Here is a 25,862-nt window from a genome sequence, read left to right as displayed (position 1 = left end):
AAGTCCTGCCTGAGGGCATTGGCTCGGCTCCAACGACCAACCGGAGCCCTGCTCTGTGCCTGCTTCCCGCTGGGCGTGGGGGAGCACTTATGGGGAGCCTGACTGGGTCTCTTGGTGGGGCTGTAGGGTCCACAAGAGCTGAGATCCCATTTCCAGCTCTGACTCCCATGCCGTGCCTACACGAGGCCCATTGCCAGGAGAGATGCAGTGTTGGGGCTGGAGGGTGGCCTCTGTCAGTCAGCCTGTGATGCCCTCTGGGTAGAGCTGGTCCAGCTCATCTCTGAATTCCTGGGTCCACACATAGGGGCCTCAGCTCCTCTTACTGCAGGTGCTTATGGAAATGGGTTCCAGGGTGTGTGCCCTGCGGGGAGTTGTGTGGTGGTCCTACCACACCTCACTGACCTGAGTGAGGAAGGGTCTTTTTTGGAGATGCAGGGAGAGGTGATGGATATTGTACCTGCGTGGGGCCGTGGCCTGCCCGCCTCTGCCCTGGGGTGGTCTGAGCAGGCCTGGCTACTAAGCTTTTCCTGTGCCCCCGGCTGTGGGAGAGGGGCCCTGGTGTCTTGCCTTCTGTGTCCTGTTGACTCTGGAAAGGGACCTTAGCCTCTCTGGGTGGACTTCCATCAAGCACCAGGTGCCATCTGAGATGCTTTCTGTAAAGGGCCAGGGAAACCAAGGCTTAGGGAAGTGACTTGCTCACGGCCACGGCCAGGTCTGTCAGGGCCTGTCAGTGCTGGGCCCCCTGACCCTGGCCTGGCCCCGAGCCCCAGCACATGCACCCTGTCTGCCTCTTAGCTCTCACTGAGTGCCTCTTAGCACTGCAGAGACGGCTCCATCCCTTCCGTTTTGAGCCTCGTGGTCCTTGGGTGTAAGAAGGGAGCACGGAGTCCCACGGCATACCTGCCTCACCTGGGGCCGGTGGGTGGGTGTGCTGGTGTATGAGAAAGGGCTCCATCGGCAGTGGTGGCCTGGAGAAATGTTGGGACAGGGCGATTGCTTCTGTCTTGCAAGGGGGCCAGGGGGTGGGGAAGGCATCCGACCCCGGAAGGCTGCCTGGGTCGGGTCTGCTCTTCCCTGTGGGTCTCCGACTCCAGCACCACCATCCCCCCTGCCCCACACTCCTGAATCTGCCTTAAGACAGAAAGGACTGTGGGCGTTGAGGGGTGTGATGGCCTCTGCAGGGGGTTCTGGGCAGGCCTCCTGGGAGGAGAGGGGAAGGGAGGGGACAGGGCAGGCTGACCTGGCACTCCTGCCGCCCGCCCCCAGGTCTCATCTGATGCCCAGGCTGAAAGAGTCTCGCTCCCACGAGTCCCTGCTCAGCCCCAGCAGCGCGGTGGAGGCGCTGGACCTCAGCATGGAGGAGGAGGTGGTGATCAAGCCGGTGCACAGCAGCATCCTGGGCCAGGACTACTGCTTCGAGGTGGGTCCGGGGGGGCGGGGGGGGGGTGGGCCCAGGTGTCCTCCCGCGGGAGGCCAGTCTCCTTCAGGCGCTCTCCTGGAGTGTCCTGTGGCCTCCACTCTTAGGGGCAGTAGCCAGAAACCGTCAGAGCTTTTGGGCTCCCAAGAGACCAAGTGGAGCTGGGAGATGGGGGCTTCATTCCTGCCCCGTGGTCTCCTTGGAGACTGACCAGCACTGTCCCCCACGCGGGGATGTGCAGGAGTCCCGAGTGGGTGGAAGGGACACCCAAGGTGTATGGGGAATGATGGCTCAAGCCTGCTCACCTCTCTGTGAAACCCCTCCAGTGCGGTGCGGGGCCATGGAGAGAATACCCCCTTCTCTGGCCTCTGCGTGGTGAGAGCCAGGTTCTTCCCTGCCCTGCCGTTCTGTGACCCGAGGTGTGAGGGCAGAGGGGCCACCACCCCGTCTGGCCAGGCTTTCCCTGGGGATCCATGTCCAGTGCCTCCCGCAGATGGGGAATCCAGCCCAGAGATACCAGAGCTCACGAGGCCAAGTCAGGACCCGGGTAACTAATGTCGCAGGTGTTCCTGGGAGTTCCTAATTGCTTCTCTAATTACTCGTTTTCTCTTCCCACCTCTGTCTCTGGGAAGCCTCCCACCCCTGACGATCTTGCATGATTAGGGGAGCTTTCCGATAGAGGCATAAGCCTGGAACTGCTATGGCAACCTCCTGGCGCCCCCAGCTCCAGGGGGAGACTGGGGTGGTACCTGGCACCTGCCCCACCCCGAGCCCCCATGGGTGCTGTTTCTGGTTCAGGACTCCTGGCCCCGCTAGATTCCTTCTGGGCTCCAACTTCTCTGTCTGGGGCGGGGGCCGCCCGATGCTAGTGCCTGCTGGTGCACAGCAGGGGATGCTGGGGCTTGTTTGGCCCCTGAATGGCTGGATAGGGCCCTCAGTGAGGTGTAGGGGACAGCGGGACAGAGCAGGAGCAGCTTGGGCTGGGCTCCGTCGCCCAGAGTAGATTGGAGGGTGAGCATGCCAGACAGGGCAGGGAGGGTCAGGGTTCCAGGACAGACCCCAGGGCCCAGCACACCCAGAGAGACCATTCTCGGTTCTCTAGCCCTCTGTGACCACCACTGCCGTCACACTCACAGGGAGAAGCATCGTCAACAGGTGTCAGCTGAGGACCAGGGCCGCCCCCAGGCCGACCCGGGGTTGTCTCCTGGGTGCCTGTGGCTCCAGCGGTAGAGGGAGACCTCAGTGCCCTCTGACTGCCTCCACCATCTCCAGGAGAACAAGGGTAGACTCAGAGAGAGGCTTTCCTGAGGACAGAGGGCCCCGAGGCGGGGCTCAGGCGCCAGTCGGCATGGGGCTGGATGCTGTCCTGTCCCCGTCCTGCTCCAGGACCGCAGGTCTCGGGGCACCACCTGCAAACATAAAATCCATGGGCCACCGTGTGTCTCATCGTGCCTCCTCCCTGAGGCTGCAGTGCCGTCAGACCTGGCAGCCGGGGCCCCTCCTCCCCCCCAGCCCCGGAGGTCCTCCATCGTGCCTCCCCCTCCCCGTGACACTGTGCTGCCCCCACAGGTGACGACGTCCTCAGGAAGCAAGTGCTTCTCCTGCCGGTCAGCAGCCGAGCGTGATAAGTGGATGGAGAACCTGCGGCGAGCCGTGCATCCCAACAAGGTGGGCCTGTGTCCCCGGCCCCCAGAGCGCGGGGCGGAGGCTGGACGCCGAGAGAGCAGAGGGCGGGGTCTCCGGAGGGCGCTGGGACTGGGGTGTGTTTGTGGCCGGAGCGGGCCATAGTGCTGGGCTCGGAAAGAGGCTGAGCTACACACCCAGGAGGCCGGGCCAGAGAACCCCAGATTGGCCTTTTGGATGCCGGTGTCCTGTCTGGAACTCTGGTGCCCCCTTCCCCAGCCCCTGGCCAATTCCTGCCCAGCCCTCCAAGTCTAGCTTAGCCACCAGTCCCCTCCTCCAGGCAAGCACTGCCGGCCCAGGCTGGCACCCGCTGCCTAGGGTTCCCACTGCCCCCAGGCCTCTCCCCGGCTGTCGTCACTGCTTCTGGCCGACTCGGCCTGGAGCTGAGCTCCGGTCACTGGGCCATCATTGAGGAAGGACTTCAGTGGTGCTTGTCTCCGTGTGACTTTGCGGACCAGCAAGCTGCCCAAGAGCCAGTCAGCGGTCACCCTGTGCCAGGCGTCGTGCTGGCCTCTTAACTTGCTCTCGGCTCACGGACTTGCATGACAGAGGGACCTAAGGCTTAGACGGTCATAGGTGGTTGCTTGCCTGAGGTCGGTGAGCTAGTGAGCGAGGCAGAGCAGAGATCTGGCCCCATGTCCTTCAGACTCCAGAGCTGGCCCTGACCAGTTTTGAGAGCTCTTCCCGGCTCCGGGCTGGGCAGGGGGCCAGGCTCCGGGCTCCTTGGTCACTGCGCCCCCTCCCCCCACGCATGCGTGTGCAGGACAACAGCCGGCGTGTGGAGCACATTCTGAAGCTGTGGGTGATCGAGGCCAAGGACCTGCCGGCCAAGAAGAAGTACCTGTGCGAGCTGTGCCTGGACGACGTGCTGTACGCGCGCACCACGGGCAAGCTGAAGACCGACAACGTCTTCTGGGGCGAGCACTTCGAGTTCCACAACCTGCCGCCGCTGCGCACGGTCACCGTCCACCTGTACCGCGAGACCGACAAGAAGAAGAAGAAGGAGCGCAGCAGCTACCTGGGCCTGGTGAGCCTGCCCGCCGCCTCCGTGGCCGGCCGGCAGTTCGTGGAGAAGTGGTACCCAGTGGTGACGCCCAACCCGAAGGGCGGCAAGGGCCCCGGGCCCATGATCCGCATCAAGGCGCGCTACCAGACCATCACCATCCTGCCCATGGAGATGTACAAGGAGTTCGCCGAGCACATCACCAACCACTACCTGGGGCTCTGTGCCGCCCTCGAGCCCATCCTCAGTGCCAAGACCAAGGAGGAGATGGCGTCGGCCTTGGTGCATATCCTTCAGAGCACGGGCAAGGTGAAGGTAGGTGTGTGGGCCTCGGGTGGGATGCTGCCTCCCATGGGCCCCGTGGAAGGCTAGGGGACAGGCGCCAGATGACCTGCCGGTCCCTGCGTCCACATCATGGAATTCAGCTCTGCTGGAGGCACCGGTCATAGCTAAGTGGGCCCCCTAAATCTGGAGTTGCATCCTGAAGGGTGGGGGCTTCGTGCATCCGCTCCGTGGTTGGAGCTGATCGCAGAGGCGGGTATGCAGCCCGTGGTTTGCAACATGGCTAACAGCGAGGAAGTGGGTTTAGGGCCTCCCCACTGCCCCAGAGGGTCCGTCCCTCCCTGAGGCTCCAGGGGAGCAGGCCACGAGGCCCACCTCTGCCGGCACATGGGTCCCAGCGACCCAGACACACACGTCCGGTGTGTTGAGTTCGTCACACATCGCAGCAGGTGACGGCCAGGGTGCAGCCGCTGTCTGAGCCCCAGACTCCCCCTCACTCCCAGTGTACGCACACGGGGCACACAGTCACCGTCGCAGCTGTCTGTTTGGTGGGCAGCCGCCCTAGCTCCGGAGCACCTGGAGCAGAGCGTGCCCAAGCCCTCCAGCAGGCCCTGCTCCAGGGTTGGAGGGCCCCCACTGTCCTCCCCACCCCTTCCACCTGCCTCTCTGCCAGGCCACGCGCAGCCCCACCCACTCACTGGTCTTTGCGGACAGGTCGGCTCCTTCTAGAAGGCTCCACATGCCTACCCTCCCAGCATAGCGGAACATGGTTCCGTTGGCCCCTCTCTCCACCCTGCCCCCTGCTTTGGGAGTCCTTGGGGGAGCTACTCAAAGAGGGTGCAGTGGAAAAAGGCTGAACGTGGGGTCCATCCACGCTGCAGAAGGCCTTGGGTGCCTGCCCCAGGGGCCAGCCTCTGCCCTCCAGATGTGGCATGACTCATGGCCTGTGGTGGGGGTGAGGGACTGCCCTCCCTGGTCAAGGTCCCAAGCCCTCAGCCTGGGCTTGGGGGGAGACACAGGTTGGGGGTCAGGCCTCAGTCCCAGGCAGAGCCCAGGGTGCGCAGTCCATCAGGGCACTTATTCTCTCTCTCTGCCTGATCCAGGAGGCCCTGGCCTCCTTGCGGCCCTTCAGAGCCCCTGCCTGTTGGGCTCGTGGTGGGGGACCAGGAGAGCTACTTCTCCGTGGGCACGGGGCACTCTGTTCCTCTGTGTTTGGACCAGCTTCTCCTCTGGCCCCAGAGGGAGAGCAAGGGAGGCAGCAGGGGCTCGAGAAGCCTCCTTTCTGCCTCTAGGTCTGTCCTTTCAGTAAGCGGCCCCCGAGGGCTGGGCTGGCCTGGGAGGCTGACCCTGATCTGAAGGGACCTTTGCTCAGGCTCACAGCTGAGACAGGAGAAATCAGGGTGCTCATTGTGGAAGGTGACGGAAGCGGGGGCTCTGGCTCCTCAGCGGACCTTATATTGGGTGGGGGGAGCGACTCGGTGCTGGGGTGACGTGCATCTGAGCTCTGAGCCCCTGGGGAGCTAAGGGGTGAGATGCCTCTCTCCGGAGCATGTGCCGAGGGCCCCGAGTCCCGGGAGAGGGCCTTGGGCATGCTTTGCCCCCTGTCATCTCCCCACGCCCCCCCCTCAGTGCAGTAGGAAAAATGGGACCTACGTAATAAGACACTGAGGCCAGACTTGGTCCCGGTAGCTGCGTGGCCTTGGACAGGTCAGTTTCTTGTTCTGTGCCTGTTTCCCAGCCCCGTCGGGTCCTGGCTCTAAGGAGAGCCCCTCCTCACCCCCGCCTGGGCCTCGCACCGGCCCCAGGAGCTCAGGAGGGCCCGTGGGCGTGAGCAGAGCAGTACGCGCAGTACTGACGTCTGCTGTTCCGTGTTCAGAGGAGGGGGCCCTAGAGGTCACTGGCGGTCAGGAAGGGCCCTCAGGCTGTGTGGTCCCCGGAGAGACCAACTGCCACTCCCCACCCTGGCCCTCCTGTTTCTCTCTGTTGGCCAACCGGGGCTCCAGGGCCCAGAGTTCAGTTCTGTATTTCTTGGCCCGCTTGTGATTTCAGAGGGCCCTGAAGTTGGTCACGTTGGGTGAGGCATTTCCGGAGTATCAGTAGCCCCAGTGCAACGCCAGCCACCCGGCCTCTGTGCTGGCCGGCGCCTGCCCGGTGCCCCCGCCGCCCCCCGGTCCCTGCCTCCTGCCTATCCTGTCCCCTCCCCAGGTCACAAGGCTGGCCGTGGGCGTGAGGAGGCGCAGGCTCCGAGGTGAGGGGTGTTTCCACCTGTATGGGTGCAGCAGGTTCCTATGAGCTTCCCACAGTCAGGAGGGAAAGAGTGGGCTCAGGCTCCCTCCTGGGTCTGCCCAAGGAGCTGTGCTGTAACCAGGGCTACCTTCCCACCCAAGCTGAGATCCGTGTCCCTCCGTCTGAGCACCGGCTCACCGCCTTCCAGGGCAGCTGGCCTGCCTCTGCCTCTTGTTTTCCTTCCCCGTGAAGCTGCACAGAACGAGCCCGTGTCAGGCATGGGAGACCTCATCACAGTGATGGGTGGACAGTTGTAGCTGCTTGTACAAGGGGGCAGGGCAGCCTGTCTGTCCTCCCCAGCCCTGGGATGGGGTGCTCTTTTCGGTCACCCTGCCAGGCCGGGGCAGGGCTGAGCAGAGATTTGAGTCCCACAGGTCTGGCCATGATGCGGGGGCTCTTGCCCCCCTGATCTGGGGTCCAGCTCAGATGTCACCATGTCCCCTCATCAGGCTGCCCTGCTCTCATGCCCCAGAAGCCCCCACAGGTGGGACCCAGCAGCTTGGCGATGCAACAGCCTCATGGAGCAGGGGCACCTGGCCAGGGAGCGCAGGTCTGGACCCCTGGGGCCTTACCTGCCAGGCCTGTTCAGGTTCCATTCTCCTCACCTGGCTCCACAGGACTTCCTGACGGACCTGATGATGTCGGAGGTGGACCGCTGTGGTGACAACGAGCACCTCATCTTCCGGGAGAACACACTGGCCACCAAGGCCATCGAGGAGTACCTCAAGCTGGTGGGCCAGAAGTACCTGCAGGACGCACTAGGTAACGGGTGTGGGCTGAATGGGGCAAGAGGGTCGGGGTGGGGCATGCCCAGCAGGTCCTCACCGTCCCCTCCTGCCCTCTCGGCCGCAGGTGAGTTCATCAAAGCACTGTACGAGTCAGATGAGAACTGCGAAGTGGACCCAAGCAAGTGCTCGGCCGCTGACCTCCCCGAGCACCAGGGCAACCTCAAGATGTGCTGCGAGCTGGCCTTCTGCAAAATCATCAACTCCTACTGGTCAGTGCTGCCCCCCACGCCCGCTCGGCCTCTACTGCCCAGGGTCCCACCCCGCATCCTTCCCTCTCCCCCCGTCCTTCTGTGTAGGCTGGGTGCCTAGAGCAAGCTGGGTGCTGGGCTGGCCCCTGTGGGCATCATCCCATCCCGAGAACTCGCCGAGGAGGTCTCCTCTGTCTTTCCCAACAGGAGACCTGAGGTTTAATAGGGAGAGGGCAGGTAACACAGCTTCAGAGTCGGGGCCCTGGGACTGGAACCCACCCTTTGCCTGACCCTGCTGAGTCCGGCTGGTCCTTCCTGGGCTCAGACGTAGGAGTATTCCAGAGTGTGCAGGCAGGACGTGGTTTGTGCGTTGTTGAGGATTCAGACCCGGGAGTCCCTTACACACGCTGAACAGTGCGTTCCGCCTGGCCCCCTTGTAGGTGCTGTGGCCACACGAGGAGCCAGACGCCCAAGGCTCTGCTCAGGCGCCCGTGGGGTGGGCGGATGGCTTCACCTGGGACGCCTCACCTGGCCGTGGAAGCTGGTGCTCAGGTCACAGGCTTGGGGTGGCTCCAGCAGGCGCCTGTGTGGGGCCTGGACGCCGGGTGGGCCTCCTGCTAGGACCGTAGAGAACTGAGGAGGAAGATTGGGCTTTCCTAGGACCGAGTTCTGCGGGCCCCTGGCGGCCCCGGAGAGGAGCGGAAGCGTGCAGGGTAGGCTGCTCCTACAGGACTGCAGTCTGGCCCACCGTCAGTCCCGGGCCACTCCGTGCGAGGCGAGCGTCCCAGCACGTGTGAACGGTGGCCACTGGGCTAGTACAGCCGCATCAGAGATGGCTGCGGGACTGTCCAGGGGACCGTACCACCAGCCCCCAGAACTGGCCCTATTTTCACGGTGGAGGAGCTGCCCAGGTTTTTTTCCTTGGTCACCGCTCCAGCTCAGGACCTACATTCCCTTCCCCACCCGAGTGGCTCTCCTGGCCCCATTCCTCCGTCCCACCTCCGGCCGTAGCTTGCTTCTTTCTTTGGTCGTGTTTTTTCCTGTCCTGCTGGGAGGCCTGTGTCAAACTCCCCTCTGTGGCCCTTCTTTATTATGTCGCCAGAGACGGTCAGCTCACCCCTGCAGCCACGCTGGCTCACAGCCCTGCTCCCATCAGAGTGCCTTGAGCCTCCTGGGGGTGGGCAGACTCCTCAGCTCAGGGCTGGGCATCCGGAGGGCCTGGTTTTGCTGCTCCCAAAGAACAGGCACAGGCAGAGGCAGGCCTGCGAAGAGAGTGACAGCCTTGGGTCAGGGCAGAGCCGGTGGGGTTGACGCTGCCGGCCCAGGGCCCCCTGCCCCAGGGTTACACGAGGTCCTCACTGTGCCCTTCCTGGCCCTTTGGGCCGAGCTGAAAATGACCCTTGGCACCGGGCCAGGAGGGGCAACCAGAGAGTTTGAAGTCTGGAACACACTTCCCACCCTTGGGCTGTGTTTTCACCCAGGGCGGGCCGGGTGTGGGACACAGGGAAACATATCCGTGGACAGTGGTTTTCCATTTCCTCTTTCTGGCGTTTGTGGAGGTCCCGCTTCAGTTCTGAACAAGGCCGTTGATAGATGGTATCACTCAGCGCCTGCCCCCTGCGCAGTCCTGCGCCAGGCGCTTCAGGGGGCCAGGGCTAAAGGTCACCTGCCCTCACTTCCTCTCCGGCCACGTCCTTGTTGTTTCAGCCACGTTCACTGCCTGAGTCTGCTGGGCTTGTTGGGCAAAAGCTTTTCAGGCTGATCAAAGTGGCTTAAGGCCTTGGGGGTCCCTGCCTCCGGATAGATGGCTCTGTGAACTCAGCAGGGGTGGTCTTGTTCTCCTTGCAGGAGTGAGGAAGCAGAAGCCTGGGGAGGGCCTGGCCCTGGGGCAGAGCACCCTTGAGCTAGTGAGAGAGCCAGGTGTAGGCTGGATTCAGGGAGCACCCATCTTCCAGGGTGAAAACGATAGGAAGGCCTCTGAAAGGCTGGCCTGGTGGGGCCTCACTGAGGCAGGGTGGAGGTGCCCAGGGTTGCCCCCAGCCAGGTGCCGAGAGCCCTGCCCACCCTCACCAGGTCGGCCTAGGAGGTGCCCAGGGGGGACAGCCCCCAGCCAGGTGCCGAGAGCCCTGCCCACCCTCACCAGATCGGCCTAGGAGGTCCCTGCCTCCGCTTCCCTCCACGCCTGAGTTAGCGAGGAGTTGTGTTCTTAGCCTGTGGTTAGGGTCCTCCCCTCGTCTTGATCACCCAGCTCTGCCGAGAACCTCAGATCCTGTAATGTTACTGGAGCGGAGGGGGTCCATCTCAAAAGCCGGGGACAGGACCCGAGGAGCGGTGCTCTGTTACTGCCGTCTGTCCCTCCCGCTGCCCAAGACCCCACACCTGCTGGTGGGGCAGGGGTGAAGCCCTGTGGGACCTGGCCCCAGTGCTGACGTCCCCTCTCACTCAGCACCTCGGGGAGACCCGCCAACTGCGGCCTGGGCATCCCCGCCCTGTGCTGGCCTGGCTCCCCCAGCGTCCCTGCCCCACGGATGGTGGATGGCGGAGGGGTGGGCTCAGAGAACTCGGGCGTTGGACTGTCATGTAGCCGTCGGGGTGGGCACGGGACAGAACTCGGTTCCATTGGACCCAGAACCAGCTCCCTGCTCTGGTCCCAGCCTGGCTACTGACCCGCCCCCACCCTGTCCCCACATAGCGTCTTCCCCCGGGAGCTCAAGGAGGTGTTCGCCTCTTGGCGGCAAGAGTGCAGCAGCCGCGGCCGGCCGGACATCAGCGAGCGGCTCATCAGCGCCTCCCTGTTCCTGCGCTTCCTCTGCCCAGCCATCATGTCCCCCTCGCTCTTCAACCTGCTGCAGGAGTACCCCGACGACCGCACCGCCCGCACGCTCACCCTCATCGCCAAAGTCACCCAGAACCTGGCCAACTTCGCCAAGTGAGTGCCGCGTCGCGCACCCCTGATGTGGGTGCAGGGTCTGCCCCAGAGCTGGGCTGGGCGACAGGCCCATCCCTGCCTCCTCGGTGTCTCCTCCCTCCATCCCTCTCTCCTCTGCACCCCCAGGCTCCCCTCCTAAACGTACATGCCTTTGTGATGCGTTTCCTTAGTTTTCAAGGGTGATAAGACAAGATCTTTTTTTTCCTTCTGCTTCTTTGAATGAACGTTTTATCAGAAGGATTCTCCCACGTACTTAACATTCACGAGCTTCCTTTTGAAATGAGTGACTAATATGCCTTCAAGGGAGAAGGGCCCATGTCTCCTGAACCCGTCCGCTGCAGTTGGGCACCAGGGTGGCTCCAGACTGTCCTTGTCTAAGGCTGCCAAGGACGTCTGTTCGTGAAGCGCTTGAGTGTTCTCGCTGTACCTTAGAGCGAGTGGGTGGACATGGGAGGGCTGGCTTGGAAAGCGGCTCTCACGAGGTGTGGATGGAGCCCCTCCATGCCTTCGCAGGGCTGGGTCATGAATCACCGCTGGTCCCCGCCCTCCCGGAGCCAGCACTTCAGCAGGGAGAGCGATGATGGACAGGGGCGTGGCCTCCTGGGAGGGCCATCTGCTTACTGGGAGAGGAGAGAAGGAGGCTTCCTAGAATATGCACTCCCCAGCTGTATTCAGGATGCAAGGCACAGAGGCGCAGGCCAGGGAGGGACCAGACGCTGTGCCGTTCTGAATTGTCACGTGCTAGATCGGGAGAGATGGGAGACCACCCTAGAGGACAGCAGGGACTTGGAGGCCAGGCAGGGCAGTAGGAGCCGCCAGAGGGCTTTGAACAAGGTGGCCGTCATCTGTTCCAAGGTCTGCCAAGTTCAGCCTGGCAGCAGAGGGGTCAAGAGCGGAGGAAACAAGATTTAGCAGCCTAGAGGCCAGGAGGAGAGCAGAGTTCTGGTTCTGGTAAAGGCAGAGTGGTGGAAGGATTGGGTCAGGGATGATGCAGGAGGTGATGGTGATGCGGAAGGCCATGGCTGCAGGTCATGGGGTGATCAGAAGATGAGTCCAGCAGCCCTTGCTGGCTGTGGGGGCAGCATAGGGAGCAGTTGAACGCAGCCAGGCTTCTGGATCAGTCTCCTTGGGATGGGGAGCCCCGGAGGAGGGCGCAGGTTTGGGGTGATGAAGGTGACCGCAGACTTGGCCAAGCTGAGGACAAAGGGAGGTGCCTGAAGAGGAACGTTTCGGAAGGCTTAGCCAAGAGACCTGGCCAAGTGTGTGACTTGAGGGTCAGTTGCGCACCAGGGGCCACAGACATTTGGAGGGAAAGAGGAAGGAGATTGAGACTGGCCGTGAATGTGAAGTGAGGACCGTGGAACATTCCAGATCCTGGGAAAAAAAGTCCAGAAGGGGATCTCCAGACTTAGCCATGAGTGCCCTGAATCCATGGGGGTTGGCTGGCTGGGGAGTAAGTGGCGTGGAAGGCGGCGGCCAGAGTGGAGGGATGGGAGCCCAGGGGGTGAGGGTGTCTCAGAGAAGTTGGGGGGCTCCCAGGCAGGGCCCAGGGCGCTCACCCCATCTGCTCGGCTCCAGGTTTGGCAGCAAGGAAGAGTACATGTCGTTCATGAACCAGTTCCTGGAGCACGAGTGGACCAACATGCAGCGCTTCCTGCTGGAGATCTCCAACCCTGAGACCATCTCCAACACGGCTGGCTTCGAAGGCTACATCGACCTGGGCCGCGAGCTCTCCAGCTTGCACTCCCTGCTCTGGGAGGCCGTCAGCCAGCTGGAGCAGGTGCCCGTCCACTCGGGCCATGATGGGGCGGTGGGTGGGCCAAAGGGCACTGCAGCTCCAGGCTGCTCCTCCCAGAGTGACCACGAGGTCTGAGGGTTTGCCGGTGTGGTGGAAATCAGCAGCCCCACTAGGGCGCCGGAGCCCAAGGATCCAGTGCAGGCCCTGTCAGCATGCGCTCGGGAGGGATCTCGGCCCTTTTCCTTGGTGGGGGGCACCACGTTCATGCACCGACATGTACCGGGGAAGGCTGCTCTGTGTACTGGGGCTTTGGCTGTGCCTCTGAGTGGATGGCATCCACAGATGAAGGCATGCTGTCCTCTCTACCCATGGGAAGTGTGATAAGATTTAGCTGTGTCTCCTAAAAATGTCCTTGCTCTGGGTTTTAAGGCCATTGATAACAAAAAAGATGGACTAGAGATGTTGCGCCTCCATGTGTCAGGCAGCAGGTTGCTAAACTTTCCAGAAGTGCCCTTGACCATCTGTTGAAACGGTCATTCCCTCAACACCTCTGACACTGCTGCAGGCCCTGTGGCCTGGGTTCCACTGCCCCCAGCAGGCCCAGCCTGCACAGTGGGCAGGTTCTGGGCAGCAACTGCCAGGCCTGCCAGGACCCACTTCCAAAACCTCTGCTGCCCCCCAGGGCTCTGAGAGACCATCTTACAAAGTTCAGTTCAGTCTCTCAGTTGTGCCTGACTCTCGGCGTCCCCGTGGACTGCAGCACGCCAGGCCTCCCTGTCCTTCACCAACTCCCAGAGCTTGCTCAGACTCACATCCATCGAGTCGGTGATGCCATCCAACCATCTCATCCTCTGTTGTCCCCTTCTCCTGCCGTCAATCTTTCCCAGCATCAGGGTCTTTTCCAATGAGGCAATTCTTCCCATCAGGTGGCCAAAGTATTAGAACTTCAACTTCAGCATCAGTCCTTCCAATGAATATTCAGGACTGATTTCCATTAGGAGTGACTGATTGGATCTCCTTGCAGTCCAAGGGACTCGCAAGAGTCTTCTCCAACACCGCAGTTCAAGAGCATCAATTCTTCGGCGCTCAGCTTTCTTTATAGTCCAACTCTCACATCCATACATGACTACTGGAAAAACCATAGCTTTGACTAGATGGACCTTTTTGGCAAAATAATGTCTCTGCTTTTTAATATGCATCAGTCCTTCCAGTGAATATTCAGGACTGATTACAAAAGTAGCTGCTGCTGAACCAGAGCTGGAAGGCCTCCTGCTCCCGCCCCATCCTCAGGGGTGAGCACTCAGGGGGCGCTCTGGTGTGCGGCCTTCTCGGTGCTTCTGAGCACGTTAGGTACCCACACAGGCAGTTCTCTGCCTTCTCTGTTACAGTGAGAACTTAGCGGGCGCTGCCGCCTGCGTTGCTCACTCTGCTCTCGTGGGCGTCTATCCCCGGCCGTACGTGCCGCAGCCCGCTGTGACCTTTCCAGTGGCGCAGACTGTCCAGTCGTGTGGCTGCACCATCTAGTTCACTGGACACTCAGATCAGTCCCAGCTTTTCGCCATGAACAGCCGTTGCAGTCATTTCTGCTCCTTTATGTCCATTGCCCTTTGGCTCCGAGAGACCCAGGAGGGAGCCATGGAAATGAGGCTCAGAGCCCTGTCTTCCCCCACAGCTGCCAACATCTGTCACTCTGCCACCACTTCCAGAGCCTCCGTGCTGGGGGCCAGCATCCCCCACGCCTGCATGACCTGCGGGAGGTACGGACGGTGGTTTGCAGCCGTCAGAGCTGACAGCGTTACGGCAGGATTTAAAGTCGAGCGGTTCGCTGCTCACGTCTCCCCTCTGTGGACCACATGCGTTTTCATGCTTGCTTTCTGCACACAGCCCTCGGTGGGAACCAAGACATAAGCCAGGTGAAGGCAGAGTCCCCCCAGCTCGGCCTAGAGCCTTTACCACCATCGGTCTAAACCAGGACGGCAGGTTCGGACGAGCCCAAGCACCACCCTCTGCTTGACTGGCCGCTTGTTTGTCAGCAGGAGTGCCTTCTCTGTGCCTGGGCCATCGCCCTGGGGACTCAGGTGTTGAAGTGGGTCAGGCCTCAGCCCACCCTGTGGAGTAGGTGACATGGGAGGAGGCCACCCCAGAAGCCCCTCTGATGGGGAGACATAATGGGGCAAAGTCCAAGATTCTCTGTGGGTCACTGAGGCAGGACAGACCAGGGTGAAAGGCTCAGACTAGGTTAGTGTGTCTTCCTGTGGGCCTTGCCCCCATCCCAGAGATATCCAGGGGGCTGATAAAATTCTAATTTGTCACTTCTGGGCTCCCTACCCCTCCCAGACCCGCTGAATCTGACTGCAGGGGGAGGGTGAGCCTGCATCGCTGACTGGCTCCTTAGTGGTTTTGAACACGGTGGCTCCACTGCACTTGGCCTCCCCAGGTGGCCCCCGGCTCACACCTGCCCCCTGCCATGTCTTTGCAGAGCATCGTATCCAAGCTGGGGCCTCTGCCTCGAATCCTGAGGGACGTCCACACAGCACTGAGCACCCCGGGCAGTGGGCAGCTAGCGGGGACCAACGACTTGGCCTCTACGCCCGGCTCCGGCAGCAGCAGCGTCTCAGCTGGTCTGCAGAAGATGGTGATCGAGAACGACCTCTCTGGGTAAGAGCCGCCAGGCGTGCTGGGTGTGGTGGGATGCAGGTACCGACAGGGCAGAGCCCATCTGCAGTCTCCTTTGGAGAGGAGGAAACCTATATTGTTGTTTCCAAAATAAGCCGAATGAGACTCAGGGTGTTCTTGGGCCCTCAGGAGTGAGATTCTATTTGGGAAAAATCAGGGAAAGCTTCCTAGAGGAGGTAGCGCTGTAGTTTTGAGCTTAGAAAAAGTAGCATTTCCATTGGTGGAAAAGGCATTTTAGGTAGAGGAACTAGCTCAAAGGCCTGGAGAAAGACAGTGTCTTTTGTTGAGGAACAGTTACTGGTCCCCGTCAGCACTAGTCACAGTCACTCCTGTGTATGTGTATGAGCTAGTATTTCCTGGGCCTGAATCAGAGTCTCTGGAAGTAGAGCTCCAGGGTGTGTTTTCAGGAGGAGTTCAGGTGACTCCGCGAGGCGTAGAGGCTGGGAGTCCCAGGAAACTAGAGATGCTGAGGCCCAGCTCCCACTCTGCACCCCCAGTGCTGGGATGAGTGCCCCGTCAATACACAATGGAGGGGGAGGCAGAACGTTCTCGAGTGTTGACGTCAAGACGAGGACATTAGCGTTTACAGTGAGCTGCCTGTACTTGGAGTCAAACACTCCCCTCGTCCAGCAGGACCGTCGTGGACCAGCTCACAAGGCTGAGGCTGGAGCAGCAGAGCTGGCACTGTCTGGCTCTGAGATGGTGGGGACAGCAGTGGCAGGCTTTTAGCAAGCGAGGGCGTTGAGGTTAAGGACCTGGGGATGTGGCCCAGGAGGAGGCCAGAGATGCAGAGACCTTGATGCCCCTTCCCCCCGGGTCCCTCTGCGTCTTGAGGGGCCGTCCCTCCAACCTGCCAAGTAAGGCAAGTAAGAGTCCAAGTGGGGATACACCTCTGTCGAGAGGTCAGGAGACCTGACCCGGGTGTGTGGAGGGTGGCCCAGGCCCAGGCCTGGCCCGGGTTTCTCCCAGTTCCGCCTACTTCCCCCGTCCACTTCTTTTCGGCCCCCAAGTGCCGTGGCCTTAAGTGGCCACAACCTGCCCTGTCCTATCCCATCACCCCCGACTGGCACTTCCTCTCCCTCCCAGGCTAAGCCAACTCCTCTCTAAGTCCACATCGAAGCCCCAGGTTCCTGCTGCCTCCAGCCCACTCAGAGTCTGTTCAGCTCCCCCCGATCCTTCCCTCCAAAGCCTACCTGGTTTCGTGCCTCCTTCCAAGGAGCCGGCTTTTCCTGGAAGGGACCAGGGAGAGGCTACTGGACTGGGGTGGAGGGTGGGGGACGTGGCCCACAGCTCCTGGTGCAGACCCTCCCTGCCTGAGTCACACCATGAGGATCCTCCTCTGATACCTTGTTTTTTTTTTTTGCCGGAAGCCCCAGCCCCCGCCTGCCAGTCAGACTAGAGGTGGCAGTAGGAGGCTGCAGGTGGAGGCTTCTCTCAGCACAGGCCCCCCACTTTGGTGAGCAGCCTGACTAGGGACGGGAGGGAAGAGGCAGAGGCAGCCCCCCGAGGCTTTGAAGTCATCGTTCCCGGTGCAGGACCCTCGGGTAGCAGAGAGCCACTGACTGCGTTGTGGGTTTGGATTTAGCTCAGGGGAATTTTCCAGAACACTCCAGGCCCCAGAACCTACTGTCCCAAGATGCTGTGCTGAGCAGGGAAAAGGCTGCCGCTAGGCAGCCTGGCCTGGTGCTGGGAGCTCGGGCCCCTGGTGCAGCGGTTCCGTCCGCCCCGCACCTCGGTGGGGGCTTCTGCCAGGCTCAGTGGCTGTGGTTTGGTTTCGCAGCTGCGCCCTGGGACTCTCCCCTTCTTGCTGCCCCCTCCCCTCCTCTCCCCTCCCCTCCCTCCTCCCTCTCCCCTCCCTCCTCCCTCTCCCCTCCCTCCTCTCCCCTCCCCTCCCTCCTCTCCCCTCCCCTCCCTTCTCCCCTCCTCCCTCCCCCCCTCCCCCCTCCCCAGCTCAGGCCATGGGGGCGGCAGCTTGGCGGGGCTCTCGGATGGTCGGACCCGCCTGGGCCGCACTCACAGCTCTTCTCTTCCCCCTTCTTTCCCTGTGTGTCCTTGTCTCCCTGCAGTCTGATAGATTTCACCCGGTTACCGTCTCCAACCCCCGAAAACAAGGACTTGTTTTTTGTCACAAGGTCCTCCGGGGTCCAGCCCTCACCTGCCCGCAGCTCGAGTTACTCGGAAGCCAACGAGCCCGACCTTCAGATGGCCAACGGCGGCAAGAGCCTGTCCATGGTGGACCTCCAAGATGCCCGCGCGCTGGACGGGGAGGCAGGCTCCCCGGCGGGCCCCGACGCCCTCGCCGCCGATGGCCAGGCGCCCGCGACTCAGCTGGTGGCCGGGTGGCCAGCCCGGGCGACCCCCGTGAGCCTGGCAGGGCTGGCCACGGTGCGGCGGGCAGGCCAGACACCCACCACGCCGGGCACATCGGAGGGTGCGCCGGGCCGGCCCCAGCTCCTGGCACCGCTGTCCTTCCAGAACCCCGTGTACCAGATGGCGGCCGGCCTGCCACTGTCACCCCGCGGCCTCGGTGACTCCGGCTCCGAGGGCCACAGCTCCCTGAGTTCCCACAGTAACAGCGAAGAGCTGGCGGCTGCCGCCAAGCTGGGCAGCTTCAGCAGCAGCGCGGCCGCCGCCGCCCCCGAAGACTTGGGCCGGCGCCCCGGGGAGCTGGCACGGCGGCAGGTGTCGCTGACCGAGAAGGGCGGGCAGGGCGGGCAGCCCACGGTGCCGCGGCAGAACAGCGCCGGCCCCCAGCGGAGAATCGACCAGCCGCCGCCCCCACCCCCGCCGCCACCCCCTGCTTCCCGCGGCCGGACGCCGCCCACCCTGCTGAGCACCCTGCAGTACCCACGGCCCTCGAGCGGGACCCTGGCCTCGGCCTCGCCCGACTGGGCTGGGCCCGGAGCCCGGCTGCGGCAACAGTCTTCGTCCTCCAAGGGCGACAGCCCCGAGCTGAAGCCTCGCGCGGTGCACAAGCAGGTCAGTGCTGCCGGGTGGAGAGCGGGCAGGCCGGGCCCTGGCCAACCCCCGGGGTGGGGGCGGGCTGACCCCCCACATCGTGCTGCTCTTCCCGGTCACATCATCTCCACCCGCACCCAGCTGCCATCCCATGCTGAATGATGCCACACTTGGCCCCATCCCACCAGCTACTTGCCGTGACACCCCCCAGTGGCCCCTGCCTAAATCCTGTGAACCAGCTTCACTGTGGCTGGGGGTCCCTCACAGTTTCCCCAGAGACAGCTGGGGTCAGGGAGAAAGAGAGAGGGATCTGTCTGCCCATTTCCAGTTCCAAAGCCTGTTAAAGCCCGACCCAGGGTAGGAGTCCACATGGCCCCTGGTGCCCCTCCTGCTCTGAGCTGGTGTTCAGCGCTTTGCACAGAGTTACAGGTTCTTTGGGTTAGACACTGACCTGCGAGGCCAAGCCCACTCGCTCTCCCCCAGGAGGCAGAGAAGCCATGTTCAGCTGGGCTCCCCCTCACCCCTGGGCTCTTGACGGCCTCAGGCTGCGCCTAGGAGGTGAAACTCCCCGGGCTGGGGGCTGCATCAGAGATGCCCATTCGTCCCTGTGCCGCACCCGGGACCACCCCCTCCCCACCCCTCTCCCCCGGCCCCATTGCCTCACAGCTGTGTTTCATCGCAGGGCCCTTCACCTGTGAGCCCCAATGCCCTGGACCGCACGGCTGCCTGGCTCTTGACCATGAATGCGCAGTTGTTAGAAGACGAGGGCCTGGGCCCAGACCCCCCGCCCAGGGATAGACTAAGGCCTAAGGAGGAGCTCAGCCAAGCGGAAAAGGTAAAAACCGGACCCTGGCCACTCGGGCAGGGCGGCCGGCAGGACGCTGTCTCCCCTCGAGCCCTGAATTCAGGGCGCTGCTCGTTCCTGCACACGGCCAGTCCCCTCCCAACCCCTGGTCCCATGTCAGGACAGCAGTCAGGGGAGTTTGGAGGATTTAGCATCAGCCTGAGGTTTCCTCTATGGGCTGCACGTGAGGCTTGCCCAGGAACTGTGTTGAATCAGACTGCAGGAGGCACGTTCCCTCAGTGGGCAGTCACCAGACAGCCCAGCTGACCGGGCAGCCAAGCTTCTGAGCACCTGGGACTTGAGGGGAATCCAGGACTTGGGGCTCCGGGGTGCCCGAGATGTGCATGGAGACCTCATGCACCAAGAGGCAGAGGAGACAGCGGGGAGGGGACGCCGCCAGGACCCTCTGCTCTGGGGCAGTCCCTGCCCGCGGCCTGGCTCTGCATCCTCCTCTCCACGACGGTCTGGGAGAGAAAGCCAGGGGGTGGTAGTGTCAGATGGCCGTGGAGGTGTTTTCTTCCTTCCAGGAGGAAAGTATCGGTCCTAAAACTTCCAAACCCCAGCCCTAGATTACATCTAGCATTTAGCGGGCAGTGGGGTGCTTCCATTCTCCAAAATTCTTCTAGTTTATGTGGCAACTGCCCTGGATCCCTGTCTCCTCCCGGAGGCCAAAGCTCAAACCGTCACAAGGCCCTGCAGAACAGCAGCCACTTGCCCACGCGCCGTGGGTGCCCACAGTCCTCTTGGCCCCGGGAAAGCCTGTCTCAGCCTCTCGGGTGAGGGCACACGAGTCAGGGTGTTTGCTTTCCCTCCCACCGGCCTGGGGCTGGGTCCATGTCCATGCTGCATTCCGCCGCCTCCACCATCCCCCTCCTCGGTCCACCGCATCCACCTGCGTCCACCATTATTACGTGAAGGGGACCAGGGCACATGGGGCACAGTGCTCCTAGCGTCGGAGTTTAGCTGGGGAGCAAGGAGGGCCCGCCTCACTCCAGGCTCTGCACCTTTCTGAGACTCCATTTCCAAGTGTGAGTTACAGGGATGGCTCGAAGGATTTCAGGGGTCAGGCTGCAGCTGGCGTGTTCTCTTCCCTTGTTCCTTGGCCCAGGGAGCTGCTGTTTCTCTTACTTTCTTTGCTGTTAATCCTGGCAGGCGGATCCTGGAGTTGCCTTGAACTCCTTGGACACCTGGTCCTGCCTGTGCCAGGGAGGGCCCTCCTGACACCACTCTGAGCAGAAGACCCGTGATGGGCCTTTACTCCCGGGGCTGGGCTCTCCTCTGGGGCCAGCTTTGTTTCAGGAGTTAGCTTTGCCACCTCCTGACCTTTGGGCCACCCTTTACTGATGAGGGAGTCACAAGGAGAGGAGGCCCTTCTTGCTTCCCCACTCCCTGGATTCTTGGGGCACCTGGCCCCCACCTCCAACCCTTTGATTCTGGTCTTGACCCCGCCTCCCCCTCTATTCAGCTCACACGGCCTGCTAGCTCACTGCTTCTCTTGCTAATTTACACATCCCTCCTCTTCCCCAAAGGCCCGGAGTGCCAGGCTGAGTCAGACCCAGAGAGCCCTGGACCACTTTGTCTTTAATCTCTCCCTGTACTTGCCATGCAACTCGCCATGACTTTAGGGTCAAATGGAGGCTGGGAGGCTAGTATCTCACTCAGTTAGTCACTCTGCTCCCCGTGTGATTGGTTCACTTCCCTTCTGGACCCCAGTTTCCCCTCCTATAGAGCCCCCACCTCTCAAAGTGCTCTGATTTCCCTTGTTTACCTTTGTAAGGAGAGGTTTACCTTTGTTTATTAGGAGACACTTAAGACCCTTACTTGTGAGATCTGGGTTTGAGTCTTCATCCCGCTCCTAGGTGTCGGTCAGGCTTGGGGGTGGGAGAGCCCTGGACGGGGGCCAGGCTTGAATCTAACCCCTACCCCCAGCTCTGGCTGGGGTCCCTGGGCGTCTCCCCACTGTGTGAGCTGGGCTGAGCCGGTGATGGCCCCTGGGGCATTCCGAGCCAGGCTGCCTCCCGCCGGGCTCATGAGCCTGTGCTTTCTGTCCTGGGCGCTGTGCCCGGGGCACGCCGCCCTCCCGCAGGACCTGGCCGTGCTGCAGGACAAGCTGCGAATCTCCACCAAGAAGCTGGAGGAGTATGAGACCCTGTTCAAGTGCCAGGAGGAGACCACCCAGAAGCTGGTGCTGGAGTACCAGGCTCGGCTGGAGGAGGGTGAGGAGCGGCTGCGGCGGCAGCAGGAGGACAAAGACATCCAGATGAAGGGCATCATCAGCAGGTGAGGGCGGCCGGCCGGTCCCTGCTCCGGGCCCAGCCCTGTGGCCCCACACGCGCAGAGGGGCAGACCTGTCCGCTGCCCTCCAGGAGGCCTCGGACCCCAGGGACGGGCCGCTCAGCTGCCTTGATGAGCTGCGTGCAGAGATCTGAGGCGGTGGGGATTGTGTGGCACCAGCCCGGAGGAGGGCAGAAGCCTGGAGTTCAGGGCACCCCCGTGGTACAGTGGGGGTTGCCGGTGGAGTGTAAAGGTGGCCTGGCAGAAGCAAGGTCAGCCGAGGCAGCGTGCAGAGGGCCTGGGGCCCCCGTGGGGAGTCACGTTTTCTTGGTGAACACTCAGAGGAGAGTTTAGAAGCTGGATGGGGCGGGCGGGGTATCAAGAAAGACAATGAGGACCCATCCAGTCCAGGGCAGGGGAAGTAGGAGTGCATGTCAGTTACATGCAGCTGGTGAGGGTGGGAGTGAGAGGAGGGAAGGGGACAAAAGAACCCTGATTTTTACCAAGAGCATCCAGGTGCGCCATGGCGCCCGTTACCGAGATGAGGACCTTTGGAAGAAGAGCGGTTTGGGTAGGGAGGGGGAGAAGTGAGGCCAGTGTTGGGTATGTTGAGTTTTAAGGTGCCTGTGGGTTATGCAGGAAGACTTCCAGGTGGACCAGTGACTTCAATGCTGACTCATCTTTATTGATGGCTCATCTTCATTTCTGTGTTGATTCGCCTCTCTTTCCCCCTCTGCCCCGTCTGTAAGCAGGGAGTGTCATCGAGGTGTAGCATCCTTCTTTATGGCAGTAATCCCGAGTGTGAGGAGACAGTGTACATTTGCACGTTTGTTCCCACAGTTCAGGAATCTGTCCTCAGCATAGACTTAGCAGTGTGCAGCAGGTAGGATGTTCCCCAACCTGGCCTCACGCTTTGTCCACTATAAAAAAAATCCTTCCTTAATTCCTCCTGTTTACACTACCCGTTTCTCTGCTCCTGATGATTGTTTACCTGATTTACCTGTGGGTTTCCTCTTTGTAAAGTGATTAGCATGAGCTCACCCCGGCCTATAACCAGGGTGACAAGGAACCCACTGTTCACTTAACTGTCAGCTCTGCTCTTGGCTCACCTCATGTGTGTGATTCCAAAAAAGAAAACACTTTTCAACCTAACCACTTCCTTCTCACCCTGTTCTCTGAGGGACGCATCTTTTCCTGAATTCAGTGGCTGGCTTAACATTTATTCTACTACCCAGTCCTGGTGTATTTCCTCCCTACTATGCATGTCAACAAGGCCAATTTGGTTGATCATGTTATTCAGGTCTTCTGTATCTTTAGTGTTTTTCTGTGTATTTATTTACTGTTCTGCCAGTTATTTAGTAAAGGATAGTGAAGTTTCTAATCATAATTACGAATATATTCCTTCTTTCATTTCTGTTGGTTTTTACTATATAGTCACTGAAACTTTATTTTTAGGTGCATACAGATTTGGGCTTATTAAGTGCTGTTGATGAACTGACCCTTTATCGTTATAAAAATAACGATAAATAAAAAATCACCTCATAATATTCCTCATAATATCCTTATAATTATCCCTCATAGCATTTCTTTCTGTGAAGTCCACTTTGATATTAATACAACTATCCTTAACTTTTTTTTCATTGACATTAGCCCGTTATATCCTTTGTCATCCTTGTACTTTCAGCAAAGCTATGTCCCTCACTCAACTACATAAAGTGAGTTTCTATCACTTGGACACCTTGTTGTTCCTGCTTTTTATCTAATCTGATAGTTTCTGCCTTTGAGTTGGAATGTTCAGACTGTTTACATTTAATGTAACTGTCAATATAGTTATGTTTAAACCTGTCACCTTGCTACTTGTTTTCTCTTTGTACCGTCTGTTCCTATTCCTGCCCTCTTCTAGGTTGAGTTCCTTTTATGATCCCATCTTGCCTTCTGTGTTGGCATATTAGCTATACCTTGTTGCATGAGGGGCAGAGGTTGGAGACTTTTTGTAAAGAGGTGGATGGTAGGTATTTAGGCTTTGCAGGCCACAGGATGTCTGTCACAGCTGTGTACCTCTGCTGTTTTAGAGGAATGTGCGTGGTGTGGCTGTTTACCAAAACTAGCAGTGGACAAGATTTTGCCTTTACATGACTTTGCCTTTAAGAGCAGGGACCTGGTAGTATTTTTGTTCCTCTATATTTAATGTATTGATATCACTTTTCCTCTGGCTGATTTAAAGATTTTTTTTTTTATCGTTCATTGCCAACAATTTGATTATGAAGTGCCTTGACATGTTTTCTTCATGTTTCTTGAGTTTGTTAAGCTCTTGGATCTGTGGGCATAGAGTTCTGCCTCCCCAGGCTATTTTCTGGAATTCTCATTGCACGTATATTAGTCTTCTTTATATTGTCCCACGTCCTACTGGTGCTGTTTTATTTTTAAGATTTTTCTCCTGTGTTTTATCTGAGATTGTTAGAGTGTGTCTTCAAGTTCATTCGTTGCTCAGGTTGTTCAGTGTCTAATCTGTTACTCCTCTCCAGTATTTTTTTCATTTCAGATGTATTTTCTGCCTCTAAACTTTCAGTTTGGTTTAAATCCCATCCATTTCTCTTTTCATCCTGCCCATGCTTTTCCTCTGTTTTCTTGAACACGTAGAATATATTTACAACAGTTGTTTAAATGCCCTTGTCTACTAATCCTGTCGCCTGACATTTCCAGGTCTGTCTTGATTGATGTTCTTCCTGGTTAAGGGTTATGTTTTCCTACTTCTCTGCATGCTTGGTGATTTTTGGTTAGATGCCAGACATTGTGATTTTTTTTTTTATGTAGCTGCTGGATGTCTTGTGTTCCTTGAAGTACCTGGGGGCTTTCTTCTGGGACACAATGAAGTTGAAAGAGTCTGTTTGATTCTTTCGAGGTTTTTTATGTAAGCTCTGTTGGGGTGGGTCTTGGTTAGTCTTTAATCCAGAGCTGATCTGGCTCTGCTGTTGAGGCAGTTTCCTTCTGGGGATTCTACTGATGCCTCCTGTGTTTACTAACACAGGAGTGTTTTTACTGCCTGGAAGGATCGTAAACTATTTTAGGGGTAGTTTTGTGTATTCCTTTCCAGTGGCTCTGGCCTGTTTTCTCACAAGCATGCAGACCAGTTCTCAGCCAAAGCCCCAAGGGGACCCTTCAGGAGATAGGTAGAGTCTTCTCTGCATTTTCTCCTCTCCACTCCCACCCCCACCCTCCCATCCTCCCCCACCCCAACCCCCCACCCTCCCAGGTATCCTGACTCTCTCTGACCACGTCCATCCTTTGTTTGCCTGGACACTCTCAGCAGTGGGCAGGGCTCCCCTCACGTGTTCCCATCTCTTGGGAGTCACGTGCTATACTGCGCTGCCTGTTTTTCAGTGTCTGGAAACCTTTGTTTCATTTATTTTGTTTAGTTTTCTAGTTTGGTGTTTCTGTGGCAGGAGGTTAAATCCAGTGCCTCTTATTCCACCATAGCTGGGAACAGAAATTTCTCCCACTTCCTCCATTGCTTCCACCTCCTCATCTTCATCCACGCTTTGCTCAGTGTCTTACGTTCCTGTGACAAAGGAACCCCCACCCCCGACCTTGGCAGGATCCCACACTGCTTCCTCCTCAACCCCGATCCCATTGGCTTTTCATGACAGTCCTGTGTGGTACCTGCCCCTGCACCGTTTACCTTTGTGCGTCTGCTATGAGATGGACTGAGTGCTTGTCTGGGGGTTAGATGCTGTGCTGTGCCGAAGAAGTCCCGAGGGCAGAGACAGAAGTAAAGCTGGGTGCTCAGTCGTGTCTGACTGTCCTGCAGCCTCATGGACCGTAGCTCACCAGGTCCCTTTGTCCATGGGATTTTTCCTGGCAAGAATATGGAGTGGGTTGCCATGTCCTCCTCCAGGGGATCTTCCCAACCCAGGGATCCAACCCACACCTCCTGCATTGCTACTGCTGCTGCTAAGTCACTTCAGTCATGTCCGACCCTGTGCGACCCCATAGACGGCAGCCCACCAGGCTCCCCCGTCCCTGGGATTCTCAAGGCAAGAACACTGGAGTGGTTTGCCATTTCCTTCTCCAGTGTGTGAAAGTGAAGTCGCTTAGTCATGTCCGACTGGTAGCAACCCCATGGACTGCAGTCTACCAGGCTCCTCCGTCCATGGGATTTTCCAGGCGAGAGTACTGGAGTGGGGTGCCATTGCCTTCTCCATCCTGCATTGCAGGCAGATTCTTTACCCCTGAGCCAGCGGGGAAGCCCAAATAAAACAGTAAGGGAACTCATCTGAGAAGAGCGTAGAGCAAGAAGAATGGTGGGCTGAGGCAGAGCCCTGGGGAGCCTGAGGTCCTCGGGGCAGACAGGACAAGGCGTCTCCAGAGCAGTGGCCAGGGAGCTAGGATGCAGACCCAGAGAGTGTAGTCAGAAGCTGGGCGTGATCAGCAGTGACTGACAGGTGTGTGAGAGACAGGCAGGATGAGACTAGGAAGGGTCTCAGGGCAGGAGCAGCTGGCAGCAGGCCCACGCTGGCCCTCGTTCTGAACTTTCGGACATCGTGATCCTCACGTCATCCCAGCTCGTTACCCAACCAACAGCCCTTGCCTGTCCTGCGGTGTCCCGTCTAGCGTGTGCATCTACACCCCACCCTCCAAGACGGTTAGCTGCTTCCCGTTCTCTGTTCCCGTGGCTCCCCAGTTTCCCATGCAGAGGGTAGCTACTGTCTCCCTGCCTGTGTCCCTGCGCCTTGTGGCTTCATCCTGCCACCTCGCGTACCTTGTGCAGCCTCCGTGAATACAGCGTGGGTGGAGAA

General features: G+C 59.7%; 1 protein-coding gene across 11 annotated transcripts in view; it reads left to right on the top strand.

The window, feature by feature from the left end:
• The window catches only part of LOC122702944 (DAB2 interacting protein), a 210,125-nt gene that overhangs the window by 179,901 nt on the left and 4,362 nt on the right, over positions 1–25,862 (top strand). For 10 of the 11 annotated variants that reach the window (XM_043916956.1, XM_043916954.1, XM_043916959.1 and 7 more), the window contains 11 exons: positions 1,267–1,420; positions 2,987–3,085; positions 3,864–4,418; positions 7,289–7,433; positions 7,524–7,668; positions 10,340–10,576; positions 12,155–12,356; positions 14,794–14,972; positions 17,057–17,969; positions 18,631–18,783; positions 20,879–21,072. In XM_043916956.1, the coding sequence (XP_043772891.1) occupies positions 1,267–1,420; positions 2,987–3,085; positions 3,864–4,418; positions 7,289–7,433; positions 7,524–7,668; positions 10,340–10,576; positions 12,155–12,356; positions 14,794–14,972; positions 17,057–17,969; positions 18,631–18,783; positions 20,879–21,072 (2,976 nt within the window). The remainder of the gene's footprint in view (positions 1–1,266; positions 1,421–2,986; positions 3,086–3,863; positions 4,419–7,288; positions 7,434–7,523; positions 7,669–10,339; positions 10,577–12,154; positions 12,357–14,793; positions 14,973–17,056; positions 17,970–18,630; positions 18,784–20,878; positions 21,073–25,862) is intronic. The other variant, XM_043916955.1, reaches the window with a different exon arrangement.

This window comes from Cervus elaphus, chromosome 11 (assembly GCF_910594005.1).
Source record: "Cervus elaphus chromosome 11, mCerEla1.1, whole genome shotgun sequence".
NCBI classification, from domain to species: Eukaryota; Metazoa; Chordata; class Mammalia; order Artiodactyla; family Cervidae; genus Cervus; species Cervus elaphus.
This window is presented reverse-complemented; position numbering and strand designations above follow the sequence as displayed.